Source organism: Alligator mississippiensis, chromosome 9 (genome assembly GCF_030867095.1).
Source record: "Alligator mississippiensis isolate rAllMis1 chromosome 9, rAllMis1, whole genome shotgun sequence".
Classification (NCBI taxonomy): domain Eukaryota; kingdom Metazoa; phylum Chordata; order Crocodylia; family Alligatoridae; genus Alligator; species Alligator mississippiensis.
The window spans coordinates 68,756,497-68,773,019 of record NC_081832.1 but is presented as its reverse complement, the minus strand read 5'-3'; the positions used below and the strand labels follow the sequence as shown (position 1 = coordinate 68,773,019).

The window sequence follows — 16,523 nt, the reverse complement described above, 5'->3', positions numbered from 1 at the left end:
CCCTGCAAAAAGGCACTGCTGACACTACCAGCGGCACCTACAGGCAATCACCAGTCACCACCCTGCCCCCTCACCACCGACACTGCCAATGGCATCTGCAAGTGGTCCACGATTGCCGCTGGCCACCACTGACACTGCCGGTGGTATCTGCGGGTGGTTGCTGACCACTGGTTGACGGTCGCCACCACCCCCCCCCCACCCCTGACAGTGCCACTGCCGCCTGCAGGAGCTCCCCATTTGCTGCTGCCATGCTCCTGCTGCCGACAGCACTGCTGCCACCTGCAGAAGGTCACCGTGCCCCTCCAGCCTCCAGGGGCATGTAGCGTTCATGATTTTGTACTTACATAACTAAAGTAGGACTTAGTGGGCATGTCTACACGAGACACTGTGGCAATGTAGCTCATTGCTATAGCGACTTAGCATTAGCAGGCACAAACCGTGATGCTACGTTGTCATAGTGTTGAGCTGCCTCACTATAGCAAGTCACTACGGCAACATAGCTGCTAAAAATAACCGCACCACCGGGATGGTGCAATAACAGCTGTTACTACGCCATCATTTAGTACTTCCTGAAGCAAGTACTAAATGACGGTGCAGTAGCAACTGTGCCATGCGGGGGGGGGGGGGGGGGGGGGCACACAGATGCGCCCACTGATAAGTTTTTGTGATATGGTTCACGTGCTTCAGTGCCACCAAACTGTCAGTTAAGATTTACTGCCAAGAGTGGTTAAGGCATAACAGATAGCTGTCGAATGTAAAACTGGCCACCTGCATCTCAAATAGCTATTTGAATGCCCCGCATCATAACTGTCCAGAGTAATGATGACAAGTACAATCTGCAAATTCCCCACCTAACCGCCCAAGTGCCCGAGAAGTTTCAGGCACCTAAGGCTTTGCTAGAAAACGAATGTAGCCTCCTACCCCTCTGTTATTGTACATGCTGGAGATGCCAGCCCTCTTGGCTGAGCTCACTATCCAAGTCCTCTGAGAGGTCCAGTCCCTGAGACATGCTTACAGCATATAGACCACATACCAACAGCACTGGGTTCAAAACACAGCACAGCAGCCACAGCTGACTTCACTTAAAAAGAGTTGTGGAAGTGTCACCAAACTGTCATGTAACAGCCTACTACTTAGAGGCTCTTCCTGCCCTCCTTCTCCTCCTTAAAGAGCAGCACTTGACTATATCCGAAGAGACAGTGTTTTTCCTGTGCAAAATACAGAATGTTCTTACTATTTTTCTATTTAATTTACTTGTGGCAAATTTCCATAGGCACATTTCCAGAACTCCACCTTCCCGCCATGGACACATGACACTTACTGCGGAGTTGCTTACATTAGATTTTGTCTCCCACGAGTGCCAAAATACTTTTGCATGTTTCTGTCTATATATTTCAACTACCTATCTCAGCTACCTAAAAATCTAGGAACCCACCCATTTTATTAGTAGACTTGTTAGGTTGTTGTCTATTAAAAATACACTAAAAGTGAGATTTTTTTATTGAGATGTCAGAGTACAGGCACAGCATCTCAGCAACAGCTGTGTGCACATAATGCACATTCTGACCCACTTTTTCAAATGAGAGTTTATGATAAGAGCCTAGTTTATTTTTCACTTGTTTAGGCATTTGGCCAACTATTAAGGAAGTCTGGAAACAAATGCTACATAAGAAGGTCTTTAAAAAAAATAAAACAAAACCAACAATTTTCCATGTGCACTCATCCAGGAGAAATCCAGGTGTCATCTTCAATTTCCTTCATACACAGCACCCTATGAATCTCCACTGCAGATATGTTAAGTGAAACTTCTAAAGGATGTGAGCATAATGGGGAAATAAAAGGCTGAACCCAGTGATTTTCACGGGATCTTACAAAACAGTGGCTTATTCATCAGGAGTGAAATCACTGCTGGATGTCTTCACTGCTGCTCTGATTAAGAATAAGGAATTAAACTCACTGTTTTAGGAAAAATATATATTTTAACTGTGTGCACACAAGTCTTCTGCAACATTTCATAAAGTGATTTTACATCTTTCCAAGAAGAGCTGCAAACCAAAATATTCCATTAATTTCCTTCTCTCTGCACTGAAAGGATGAGCAGCCACTCAATGTAAAATTAATTTTCAGTCTCATAAGTGAATATCAGTGACCTGTGATTTGGAGGGAACATCGAATGTGCTATTTCTATGGTCCTCCTTTCAAATTAAATAGAAACATTGCTTGGCTATTCTTGACCTTTTCCTCTGTTCAACAAAGGTCAGATGCACTGTAGCATGTACCTTTTATAGAACATTTAATCTGGGTTCATTTTATTTTCTAGTCTCTCTTGTGGCTGAAAACAGAGACCCCTATTTTCCATTGCACTGGTGCCTCTCCAAGGGGGATCATCTGAGAGAACGGTTAGGTACAGGGTGCCCTGCACCCTAACATCCCTGCCTCCTATAATGACCCCTGGAGCCATTAGCAGTAAGTCAATTAGAACTGCCCTCAGTCTGGTCTGATATAGGGTAGGGGAATGGGACCAGCAGACCTGGAATTTAGGGCATAGAGCAGATTTCAAACTACCTTTGTACCTTTTCCCCTGTTAAGGATTAGGCCCCAAATATGCTGTATTTAAACAAGGTGCCATATCAAGCCACAGAACAACTGAAATCCATGTTGGTCATACAGATCCAGAATAATTTGCAACTGAAGCAGTTATCCATCAAGTGGAACATCATCCTGCATGCTGTTTCTGTGTGAAAGTAGGCCTTCCCAGTAAAAGCAGACTACTAATGTTGATAGGACAACTCACGTGAGCAAGGAATCCTGCTTGCAGCATTCAGGTCCCTAATTTGTAATTCCACAGTAAACCAAAAACATTGCTTTTTTAGCACATTTTAGAAGAATGAGAATGACAGAGGCTTCATGTAGGAAAGAGAGTACATTACCCACAAGGCAATAGCATAGAGTCTTCCAGTTCTGCTGATTTATGACTTCTCTCAAGCATGTCACCGAGTCTCCAGAGATGACTTCAGTGTCATGTTTTCTGTTTCAGGTTTGGTTTCATCTTTAACAAATCGAAATCTGCAGTTCAAAAAATTGACCTGGAAACTGTGACCCACATCAAGACTATCAGCTTCAAAAACTATAGCTGCATCCCACAGACCATGGCCTATACACACTTGGGTGGCTACTTCTTTGTCCAGTGTAAAAAGAATACGTCGGTAACTGCATTTCCCCAGCTTATTATTGACAGTGTTACAGATTCTGTGATCGGCCCCAACGGTGACGTATCGGGCACACCCTATATTTCACCTGACGGATGCTTTTTGGTCAGTGCGGATGAAGACAGTGGCAGGATCAAGGTCCAGGCAATAACCATCCAAGGGGAAATCAAGTTGATTTATGACTTACAAACAAACGTGCATATATCTGATCTGACATTTCAACCCTCTTTCACTGAAGGCAACCAGTACTATATATATGCTACTTCACATTTGCAAACAGATGTGCTTTTTGTAGAGCTGTCAACAGGGAAAATGAATGTCCTGAAGAATTTAAAGGACCCTATCGTATCCAAAGACTGGCCATGGAGCAGCTACAACAGAATTATGAAAGACAGTGGATTATTTGGACAGTACCTTATTACACCAGCTAAAGATTCACTGTTTGTTATTAATGGGAGACAAAACACATTACGCTGTGAGATTTCAGGTATCAGGAGAGGTAACACAGTGGTCTGGGTTGGAGAAGTATGAAAGGGCAAAAAAGTAGAGCCAACAGCAGACAAATCCTGATTGGACCTTTACACTGCAGCAAACAAGCAGTCGCATTGTATATTTTTACACTGGAAAAAAACCTGTATAAGCTTCATGGTGCAACACTGGTCTACTTGCAAGTTCTCTAGTATAAGGTATGCTCTGCTAATAGGAAGTGGGTTTTGTTGGGAATTTTTTGTTTGGAAGTATGATTTATGGTTATGAAAAGGACGTAGTCTGGGAAAAGGAATAATTTCTCCACCGAGGTCTTATATGAACCATGTAACTTGGCAGTTCTGTAGAACAAAACAGCTTCTGAGTTTCAGTAATGACAAGTCTTATGTTCAAGTCTCAATTTTCGTTCAGTCTACACACCAAACCTCCTGTACCTCTGGTTATTTAACCACCTAACTACACGACCTTTAATGTAGAGTGGAAAAACCAGAGGCAAACCTGCAGTTGATACTCATCTGTGAGTGATGAGGGACAAATTAACATCACAAAAAGCATTTTTCAAAATGCAGAAATCTAGGGAGAGATTGAATGAAAACTGATACGTTTTCTTTGCAGGATGGATTTTAAAGAATACTTTGAGGTGTTTTTAAAACCAAAAATGGCAGGAATAGCTACTCTCAGCTCTTTTTCTTCCCTCTCTTTTGCTCTTGGCACTACCAAAAGCAATGTTGTAAAGTCCCACCTCTTCCGGTAGCTAGAAAGAATATCACCTAATTCTATTTGGGTAACTTGTTGCTGAAAAAAAAAGAGGTGGTAGGGTTGATTTTAAAGCTAGAAAACATGAGTGAGTCCGATTGGTTGAATTTCCTACATTATCAAGAAGCAGAGCACTCTACCTTAGGCACCAAGTGACAGAAGTCAGATCCGTCATTGTGGGCAAGAACGCATGCATCCCAGCAAGCAGGAAAGTAGCCATGGGTGCTCCCATGAGAGGTTGTTCTAGAAGTTGCTCATTTCCCTCATTAAAAATTGACTAGCATTGAAGTCACTTGGTTCTTCATAAAACAATGGCTACATCTCCAAATGCAAGACTTTCAGCACTACTTTTGTAATAGAAAGCTTTCACCCTTTATAATCTAATCCTTAATTTACATGTCTCTCAACAAAGATTCTCAGAAAGAGATTTTTTTCTTTTGCTTTTTCTTTCCATTTATAGCACTCTTGTAACTAAATGGTGATTGACTATAAACAAGCAAAGAGATTCATGTAAAACCAATTAAATTACCCCAGAATGCAACAGCTGGCATTGAGAAATTTAAGTTGATTTCCCATAAAAATGTACATTCATTTGCACATTTAGAGAGATATAAAAGAAAAACTCACCAGTTCCTTTTCGTAGCTTTTACTTTTCATCACCAGGAAATAATCGGGATAACAGCAGCTATAGGGACATTTTCAAAATTATTCAAGCCATACAAATACTTTATAAATAGCAGAAGATGAGCGGCTATACCCCACACACTGCTTTGAAAAGGTAAATTTGATGTTGGTGCAAACTCCCTCTTCTAAGATAGGCATCTGTTGCATCACAGCACTTGGCCTTTTGAATGACGTGGAGAAAACTATTCTCTAAAATGACCTTTGTTGCCCAGAGTTTATACGAAAGCAATTGCTGAATATATACGGTGGTACTTAAAAGGTGCAGTAACCGTTGTTTTGGAGGTTTTTTTTAAACACAGATGCTTAAGAGTCACCCTCTTCACAATGCACATGAAAGGATTATAAATCAAAAGACTGCAGACTAACTCCAGTAACCTTTGCTTTAAATGTTTACCTTTTACCAAAAGAGTTACATTTTAGGATGGCTGTAGAATCAAGTAATTTGAACCATCTCAGTTCTGTAAAAAATAATTTAAAACCTGTTCAGGCAGACGAAGAAGAGGAAATGAATCCTATGAATTCATTAAACATGAGCTCCTTTAAATTGCCCTTTCTACCACTGATAGGCAGAAACCGATATATTTTCTCTTATGAGCCATAGGGGTTAGAAGAGACTATCCCACCAATAGAACACAAACGCATACAAATTGGCATAGTCTTCATTTAGAAATGCATGTTTTTCATGGTTCGCTACTCATCTGGTGTGGAAACATACACAGGTCTAGGAAAGGAGGAGATCAACTTTGTAAGTACTTTTAAATATGCACAACTCCTTTCTAAAACAAAGCTGTACTCATATATCACAGTCATCCTGAAAATGTTTTGTTAGGCCAACCACTGCTCTGGTGTTACCTTTTATGATTTCTTGAATATTTGATTATGCCTATGGAAAGTCTCCCTGTAGAGAAATTCATTGTGCCATAGATCAAGCAAATATTACTTTTATAAGAATATTTTACAAAAAAAAAAAAGTTGTAAATATCCGTTCAGGTAAATATTCTTGAAACTGGTTTATATATAGGATGTGACAGATGTGTACTACACCTCACTTTTTTCTGTTTGTCTGGAAATATAGGACTAGGATTCACTCGAAAACTCCCACTTTAACCTTCCAAAGATGCTCCCGTCCTTCCCTTCTTCAGCCCACGTTCTGGTGATGTGTTTTCTAAATTATCCTACTGGCTATACCGTACTTAGAAAATGAAGTACAATTTAGATCGTCCACGCTATTTGTGAACAGTTCCAATGATGGTCAATCCAACATTAAAGTGCTGCACATTTGTTAATCTGGATTTTTTTCTCATGCCACAGAAAACACCAGGTTCTGTGTATCTGAAAAGTTTTCACGCATTTGCCTTCAACTGCGACTGCAAGCATATTAAATCTCCATAGTTAGTTTCTTTACCAGTCCTTTGCTGTATCAGTAACAATTTCTCCACCGTGTCACATTTCTTCCCTGGTTAATAAATTACTAATCCCAGTGATTAATTTAAATGAATTTAAATTGAATTAACAAATAATTAGTTACTCTAACATACGTGTGTGTCAATTGGGTGGTCTATCTGATGGACATGAGGAGCTCAGGAAGAAAAAAAAGGGGCTAGTTTAAGATAAGCATCCAGTCCTAGAGGTCACATGCAGTTTCCATTCACTGCTTAAATTTAATGATAGTTCAACAGAACTATCCTTGCTGCTCTCAACAGTGACCTTTTCTTCCTCCGCTCTGTTCTAAATGAGGGAATCTCTTTTGGTAGCACTAGCTATTCAGCTTAAGACATGAGCACGCAAGCAGCTTTGAAACAGTCCAAGTTTCAAAAAGGGGGATAGGGGAAAGAGCAGGAGTCCTGTGATTTGAAACTAAAAATTGTGTGTCCCATTTCTATTTCATTTTCTTTTCTTTCTGGCTTGACTTTTTGAACCTTCACACCTGACTTGCTGTTAGCATTCTGCAGGTGTTGGGTGAGCAAGCCCTTGAAACCAGTTGGATTAACCACAACTAAGGCAGAAGCCACCCAGAAGCCTCCTTTTCATACCCAGGGAGCTACTGGAAAATCTTAACCTAGCAATTTTGATCACTTCCCCAGTTTGTTCCCTGATTTACCATGTCTGACCCCTTTGCAAACACCTCCCAGTCCAACACATGCACAAACGTTTTTGCTAATTGATGCCAGAACTCTGTAACATAGATAGAAAAGTGGGGCTGGAAGGGACCCCTGGAGGTCAACTGGTCCAACCCACAGTCTGAGGTCATCCCTAGCCAACTCATCCTATACAAATCCTTGTCTAGCCCATTCCTAAACCACACAATCAACCCTGTCACACAACTACAAGGTATAGCAGCCTAACCTGCCAAAGTGGCCTGTTGCTGCAAGGGTTGTTAAAATGGGGTCAGCATCATGATCACTGGTTGTGTATTACAGGGCCCCAAAAGTGTGCTAGGTGCCTCCCAAGTCAGATAAAGATATCTGGATTTTTCTTCCCTAATCTAATATCAAATGTGGCTTTACAAAGGCTAACAAGATGAAAGATGAAGACTGCTGAAAATATATGACTGATGGCAGTATTACGGGGTTACCAAGACATGGGCACAGGTTGATGCAGTCAAGACATGCTCTTTTTTTCCTCCAGTGTCAGCAAGTCTCCTACCACTCAGAGCCTTAGATTAGAAAAACATCCATAAAAATCTATGAGCAACACTGCTTTCTGTTCACCTAGCATTTTTTCCATTAGCCTAGTTTGGTGGGTTTCCTGTAACAAAAGTCCCTGTGTAACTTTTTATTGACTTCTCAAGTCAACATAAAAGGAGACAGAGCCAAGCAGCAGCTTTCTGTAGGTCTGACTGGAGTGTGCATCTGGAAACGTGTCACTTTATGCCCTAAGAGCTTGTTTTTGCGGTGGAACATCTAAGGCCAAATTCTGCTTGTCCTTCTGTGACAAGGCCCCTAACTTGCACATGAGGCCACGAGTCCCAAAAGATCCTGAGCTAAACACTGATCTTTCCTGACTCACCTTAAAAAAAAAAAAAGTTTTCTTTTTCTTTTCAGTACCAAAAATACACAGCACACTACCACTACAGAAAAAATGATGGAGATCAACTTTAAATTCACCTCTGCTTGCTACTTGTCCTAAGAACTTATTCTTCGTCGTAATTGTAGTTGCCTGCAAGCCCTAAACATCATAAAACCCTATATTTTGGTACACTTTATCGCTCCCCCTGATCTCCTTCCATCCCCTGCTGTCCTGTAGTTAACCTCCCAGACAGACAATGGCAGTGACTGTTCTCTTATTCTCCTGGATCCCTGTCTGAATTGCAAGCCCCCTCCCCCTCTCGTATGTAGTGTAAGGTGCTGCTGCTGCACTGACTGCTACTCGGGGATGCAGGCGCATGCTCACCTACCTCTGTCTCATACTTCTCTGAGTCAGACCCCATTACCATGCCATACAGCTTTGCCTTTCCCCATCCATTTGTCTCGGAGATTTTTTTATTTTTATTTGGGTAGGTTTTGTTAGCTTTCTGAACCATAACAAAGCAAAAGCCAAAACTTTAAACATCTCTCTGGGCAGGGAAAAGAAACCCTGTGCCTTCCTTCCAGAATTTTATGAGATACCGTACTGGTGAGCATAGTACGTGATTGATTAGGAGGATAAACATTAGCATAATTCACCCAGGTGGACCATGCTGCCACTAAACAATATTTCCTATGCAACAAATTGAGAGAAAGAGAAAGAAAATGCCGGTGGACATATTTGACCCCACGTGCCCTATATGTAACAAGAGATTTTTTTTCTCTCCTGATGAGTATTTTTTTTTAGCAAAATCTGGATGTGAGTAGCATTTAAATGATCCTAAAGAGAACAGAGGTGGAGGATTTTATCTATGTTTATATTTTATAGAAAGCAGGCAACCTGGAGGAGAAGTTAGCCTGAAACCCTGCCTGTGCCTGAGAAATGCAGATTGTGTTACATCTTTATTCTTTAGGGACTGCTGTAGAAAGCTGCAGCAAATTGCAGTGAATGGACTGAGCTTTTGTTTCCTCTGCAGAAGGCTTGTTTTGCAAATTAACGGTTGCTATAAATACAGTTTGTGAAAGGGGGGAGGAAGGTTGGAGGTGTTTTTTTCTGTGTTATAGCCACTGTCTTCTGACCTATTCCTGTGAACTAAAAGAAATAAGTGAACTATTTTTATAATGGTCTTAAATACCCATCTTCGCTTACTAAAGATACTTAAACTTAAAACTCCCACACGCAAAAGTGCAGAATGCTGCTAACATTACTGGCATAAAGGTTGTATATTTGCTTTCCCGTGTCTGTGTAATGGCCTCACTTCCTCTGCCAGTTATCAAAGGGCAGGCTGATGACCTGCCTGACACACAGTCCTCCTCTGTTCAGAAATATATTGCATGAAGGTCAAACATCGATCGAGTCAGCTGGACTTTTTTTTCATATGTCTTCAAAGCACCAGAGTTAATAGCTCCCTTGATTTTTATTGCAAGTGTTCTCACTTACTTACAAGCCCAGCTACAGAGAAACAACTGACTGCAGGGATGTCAGATCTTTTTTTAAGTAAGCGTTTAATCCTTATCATGACAAAGAAAATCATGAACCGGTGACGTAAGCACATCCTACAAGCTCAAAAACCTGAAGGCAAGCAAGATTGCAACAGTTCTTTTAAGCTATCTTTTTAAATGATTTTATCATTTTGGGATGACTCACAATTTTCCAAATTGTTGCAATTAGCAAGATGGAAAAAAAATAAACTGGGCAAAGAAAAACCCTGCAATTAATTTTCCTAGTTTCTGCCCACCTCCAAACTCTAATTGAAAAACTTCAACTTCTTTATAGCGCTTCTGTCTCACAGACTACCCCTGCCTTGAAGCTGACTTAATTAAGCACTTCAACACCTAACCCTTGGCATGATATGGTGTTTTTGACATTTGTCTGAAGCCATCAGCTAAAAGTCAGGAAGGAAAAAGACAGAAAGAAAGAAAGGATGATGACTATAGCAAGGTAAAAGCTCCCTGAATCAAACCGCCGTCCAAAATTACCAAAGTTAGAGCACTGGCGTTTGGAGAAGTTAGAGGCTTCCCTCTCAGTTCCAGGTGTGAGCGCACACGTGTCCTTAATTTCTGATGGACACCAAGTTATACACCACAGTCTCTAGCTACTCTTAAACGTATCTAACAGAAGATGTCATTCAACCATTTTCCTGTTCATCCAGGCAAATGAAAATTAACATATCATTTGTAATGAAAGCATTGTAATATCTTTAAAATACATGGCATCTTGAGACTGCAGGCAACACTATCAAAGAACATGCCGGACCCTGCTTTATTTTCATAAGGTCACAACAAAATAGCGTAAGTAACAGATAACCCACTTCCAGTTATATTGGCAGCAAAGCTTCTGTATACATATAGATGACTGTTAAACTTTCACCTAATCTCTGTGTGTGGCATCTGAGATAAAAAGCCTGGCTTAGTGTATTATACCCTCTAACTCCTGCTCCCTTTTATATAGGAGGATAGGTGATGGCAACCTGGCTTCTTATATTGGTTTAAGTTTACCTTTAGGTACACATCAGCTGTAGACCCTGTGTTTTTGAAGCAGAGATTGGCTCAAAACACCAGTTCCTCACCTACAATAGAGTTCAGAGCTTCAACATCTATCTATACTGGATAAGATCCAAGCAACAAATCTGAAAAGATTACAGTAAGAATTTATGTCACGGCACCTTGCGGTGTCGTGAGATCCTTTGGAGGGGCCCACACTATATTAGCAGTGCTCGCTCTGCAAACATCTTCACATGATTTGCAAGGTAGACATGGAGATCTCAAAGAGGAATCCACAGTGTCAAAAGTACTGAGGTCTTTGCAACAGAAGAATTGCTCTTTTTCCAAAGTCAAAAAACAAATGAAAGCTAAGAGCTGGCATTTTCTGCGGGATGACTTGAGTCTAAAATGCTTGAGAAACGCTGGTCTACAGCTTCCACATTTTCTTTCCCAATATTACAAGAGTCAAAGAGAGCATTAGGGCATCTAGTCTGGCTTCCTGTAAAATACTGGTCATTAAATGTCACCAAGTTCCCCTTTACTGTTTACTAAAACGTACTTTCCAGTAAGACATCAAGGCTTGATGTAAAGACATCAGGAGATGAAAAATGCATTATTTCCCTTGGTAGTTTCTCCAAAATTTAACCATGACCCTCACTGTTAAAAATGTTAGCCTACTTTTTCAACTTTTTCACTGGTTTCAGCTTCCAGCCATCGGTTCTCAATATGCTGTTTCGCATGCGATTAAAGAACATGTTAGCACCTGTAATTTTCTCCTTGGCAAAACACACTACAATCAAGTCAATTCTTTCTGATACTAAACAGATCATTTTCTTTAAATCTTTCATTGTAACACGTTTTCTGTCCTTCAAATCACTTTTGCGACTCTCTTCTGTACTTCTTCTCTTCTCCAGTTTTTCACCACTCTTTTTAAAATGTAGGCAACAGACATGTATATGCTAATGGTCTCATCAATGCCATGTAGAGGTAAAAATTGCCTCCTAACTCCTATGTACTCCGATTTATGTATCAAAAATCCACATTAACTTTATGTGACATTGAGTCTTTACCCACTATGACCCCAGAAGCCTGCCAGAGTCGGTGCCACCCCTATTCTGTAAGTATTGGTTGCATTCTTTGTTCCTAAGTGTCTAACTTTGCATTTGGCTGTATTACAATTATTTTGTTATAATGGACAGGTTCAGCTTACGGCATGATCTTGATAACACTTATGACTGCCTTGTCCTCATCTTTTACCACTCTGCCCATCTTTGTTAAATAGTAATAATTATATTCCTCCCCTTGGTTAATTGAAATCTTTATCATTTTTTTCCCATGATTTTGTTTAGAAATGACATTAGGTTAACTGGCTTATAGAAATGAAGGTCTTTTCAACATGTCCTTTTGAATATTGGCACAACATTAGCATCCTTCCAGTGTTCTGTAAGTTCTTTGATATTCCAATGTTTATTAAAAATCAACAGCAGCAGACCAGACGTCATTTCAGCCAACTCTTAGGTGCATGTTATCTGAGTTACCATCTTTTAAAATGGTCATTCCTATCCCTACATGCTGTTAAGCATCCTTCTTAGCTACTAACAAGCTAAAAAGACTTCATCATCCTCATGTGACAGGAGCATATCATTCAGCTTCTTTTCAACCAATATTTATTACACATTTCTGCCCTTTCTAAATCATTAACATGTTTTCTCTTCTTGCCTAGCTAAGGGATGTATATCAATACTAAGAGAGTGTTTACAAATATTTCTAACTGTCCTTTGCCTTGCTACCCCCATGGGCTTTCCCCCCAATGCCTTGAGCTGCCCTTATCAAGTTTCTACATTTAATAAATTCCACGTCATATTGACTGCCGATAATTCCACTTTTTTTCTTACATTTGCTATAAAAGTTTTCTATTTCTAGTTGTTGCTTGCACTGCTGAACCAGGATAGACTTTCAGGCAAAGCTGTCCAAAGAGTTTCCAGTCTCCAAAGAAACAGAATTGTAAAGAAATAAAGAAAGAAAATAATTGGAAAAAGAAACAGCCTGTCATAAAACAGAGGTTAAACCAATGCTTGTTGAAATCAATGGAAAGATTCATTCCTGTTTCACTAGACTTCAGATCAAACAGATGCATTATGCATATACAAACATTTCTAGTAAGATCACTTGTGTACTGCAGCACCGGTGTAGTTTTATACTTTTTCTTCCTCGGGTATATAATGCTACACCGTCAGTCTTCAGCCTTGCTGGAGTTCTCGTTAATAGATAAAAAGATAGCCATTGTAAAATGCAGAATGCTGGATTAGAAGGTCCAATAGTCCTATGGTACCAACAACCCAAAAGATACTTGCAATAGCACACTGAGCCCAGTAACACTGTTTAATTGCAGTTTTTCTATACAACATGTGCCACAACCCTCTTTGTAACCCAAGAAACATCTTCAGTGGTCACCAAAAATTTAATAAGAAACTGTGAAAAGGGGGGCTGGTTTAAAAATAAAGGCCAATTATCCTTTTTGTGTTAAGTATGTAGCCTCTTAAATAACAAACAGCTATAGCTGAAGTTTTTTATATTTATACAATGCATAATTTGCGCTCCTCTCTGCCTTCCCGGCTTACAAGAGCCTTCGTGGTACCATCAAACAATATGCAGGGAGGCAAAAGCATTGTGGCTAAAACAGACAGTCAAAAAGCCTGAGGCTGAATTGATTCAGTCTTTGCAGGTTAGTCTAAGTTGCATAGATTGAACTTATAAGCAAGTGAACAGACATTCATTTTGATTCGGAAAAAGTAGCCACATGGTTGCAGTGGCCCAGGCCGAAAGCTGAGGGGCGCTAGAGCACGCCTCCCTACTTGGCCGGAGCAGATAGCGTGGGCCAAGCCTAGCTCACCCACCCTGCAAGGGGTGGGGTTTGCAGGGGAGGTGCAAAGCATCCTGGGATGCTGGGGGTCTGAGTTAACTTGAAGCTGTAAGATACAGTGCTATATTATATTAACCCCCATCAGTCCTTAGCTTTCATTCCAGCTGGAGAGCTACCCTGAACCACATACAAAGAAAGGCTTAGAGCAAAAGAATGAACAAGGTAGGTGTAGCATTCTGCCTTCGAAGGGAAGCAGGCAAAACCAAAATGTGACAAAGAGGACAGTGATTACTAGTGGGTCATTTCTCTTGACATTTTACCACTTTAACATGCTCATCATAGTCTCTCAGGACATATCCAAAAATTAATTAGCATAATTTATTACACATAAACTAACCAAGACCCTCAGCTGGGCAATAAGTCTGTCCAGGACCAACTGCCCCTTTTTCTCTTGAACTGAGAAAAATTCAAGGAAGTAACTTAGCCATCATCAATAACTCAATAATCAATAGGTTCTGGTTTTGTCCAAAGAATGGCAATATCTGAGCTTTTTCAGACATAGCCAGGCGAAACCTATTATTGGGCTTTGAAAAGCTCAGTAAGAATGACTAGTAGCCGCATGCAATTATATAGAGCAGAGGACAGTTCTCATTTTAAGAGAAATTTTTGCCAAGCCTACATCTTTGCCGCTCAAAATCTTCATATTATTTATCCACATGGATTCAGTCTTCGTCTTCAATTTGAATGTGTCCATTAAGTTTGCTGTGAAACAGAAGCGTAGAAATAGTGCCACAACGCTCTTGGGAAATTCACATTGCTGCAGCCCTGGCAGCAGACTGTTATGAAAATGAAAAGTAACATGACATCCTCCTGACCATGACTTTCATTTGGAGTGTGTGAGGTGAGCTCAAGGACAAACAGTCTTGCATCCTTGTGGGATAGCTGGGAGAACGGCTAGCACAGTATGAGCAAAATAATGTGTGGCTATTTTAAATGTTGCATTTTTTTTTCTTTTTTACCCTTTCCCCTTCTTCCCCCCACCCCTCTTTGCCTCAAACAAGAATTTCCAGCTGCTTATTTTTCCACCTCCATTGACTTTATAACCAATCTCTCTATGGACACCTAAAACAGCTCTCTAATTTAGGGAGCCTGTGCTGATCGTGCAAACAAGACTATATAAAAAAAACCCCACCGGATCCATTGTAAACCTTAGGGAACTTTGGCAGGTTTTTTTTTCCCCTAGAAAGGTCCCCGCACACCCTAGCTCATCCATCTCACATTTTAACTTCCGTGATTCAATTATTCCTGCAAGTGTAACGGTTCCTGTAACACCCAGCACATCTGTTCTATAACAAATCCTTCCCCACACATGCATACGCTTGAAATCTTGTTCATCTTTCTGTCTCAAGGATGGAGCTGAAGCAGAGACAAACCACCAAGCAAATGAGCTATATAATCATCCTTTTTTCTCAAAGGGCCTTCTCCTGTAATTATGTGACTTTTTTCTTTACTTCTTAAATCTAAATAAATTATTTTTAATACATCAACTTTTAGTAGAGGTTTGTACCAACACAGTAATAGTGTGTGGCATTTGAAATAAGCATGTGTTTATTTTGATGTGTTATATAGTACTGATCACACAATGTATTTGCAGTAACATTTGGTATGAAAGAAAATGACCCACAAAAGCTTTCTCTAATGAATTATAATGGTAAATGCTGTTTCTTTTTTTTCCCCCTGAAGATTTTACAATAAAACTTGTCAAAACTCACCTTGACACGCTTGGCTTTATCCCCTCGTTCTCAGGTGAATAATGCTGCAAGTCAGTCAATGCTATTCACTGGGCACATCTATACATGAAATTAATGTGCATGAATAAACTCTGCTGTGTATCACACCAGAGTTTATTCCTCCTGGGTGCCGCATGTTCACATGCACCCAGGACCGCAACACACTGAGCCAGGGTGGAGCAGCCCCGGCTGGCAGGAAGCCCCAGCTCAGGGCTGCTCCAGCCCAGCTCAACATGCCGCAGCGGGGCTGGCTGGGGCACAAGGGTGCTCCAGTGCAGACCTAGCCAGCAGGCAGCTCCATGCACCAGCTAGCCCTCTCAACATCTACATGTGCACTGCTGCACAGTAAAAAACTTCACCACAAGATAGTACTTGTATTTACAAATACTAACCTGCAGTGGAGTTAGTTTCCTGTAGCCGAGTAGGGCCACACGTGTAGACATTGAGACTTTACTGTGGAGTTAATTAGGCAGCTCTGCAGTAAACATCTTGGGTAGATGCATCCACTGATGACAAGGTAGATTTTTATTGTTTCAGTGCATGTAACAGTCCTCTACTTTCTTTCTTCAAATTAAAAAAAACCCCCGCAAAAATCAGTACTACCAATAAATCCCTGAAAAGTAAAACAATACGCCTTTCTAACTTGTATTGAAGATGCAAGGTTAGTCAGCCTTCAGCACAAATAGAAGCTTTTACGTTCGTGCTGTATATGCAAGACATCATCTTGAGTTCAAGAACTTTTAGGGAAACTCTGCTCCCTTCAGTGTTGAATGGTAAAAGCTGATTTTTTTTAAAGATTTTTTAAAATATCCACATTTTAGTCAAACAAAAACTGGGATTTTTTTTCAAATGAGGGGAGTGAGGTGCCCAAAACCAGAATGGGAGTTGGTTGTCACGGTCCCTTACACGTCTTTGAAAAATTACAGCCTAAGGAAATGTGCAATCAGACGATCTAGGCTTGATTGTGCCTCTAAAGCAAGAACCCATAGAGCCTGAGGGGCATTATCGCTCCAGGTTTCCAGGGTACTGATTGGCTGGGGTCGGGGTGTAAGGTGTGCACATTCAGAACCATGACAGTCTGCTTCCCCACAGCCAGCCTAACTCCCCGCCAATCTGGATGCAATAAGAGAGAATCCTGCCAATGTCTTTTTTTATCTGCATGTGAAGGAAGAAGTTCTTGCACTTC

The 16,523-nt window shown here is 40.7% G+C and overlaps 1 protein-coding gene across 1 annotated transcript in view; it reads left to right on the top strand.

Annotated features, from left to right (window-relative positions):
• Positions 1-15,318, top strand: part of FSTL4 (follistatin like 4) — a 535,417-nt gene extending 520,099 nt beyond the window's left edge. Inside the window, exon 16 of the mRNA XM_059712862.1 lies at positions 3,038-15,318. Coding sequence (XP_059568845.1) covers positions 3,038-3,740 — 703 coding nt within the window. The 3' untranslated portion in view covers positions 3,741-15,318. The remainder of the gene's footprint in view (positions 1-3,037) is intronic.
• Positions 15,319-16,523: the final 1,205 nt, after the last annotated feature.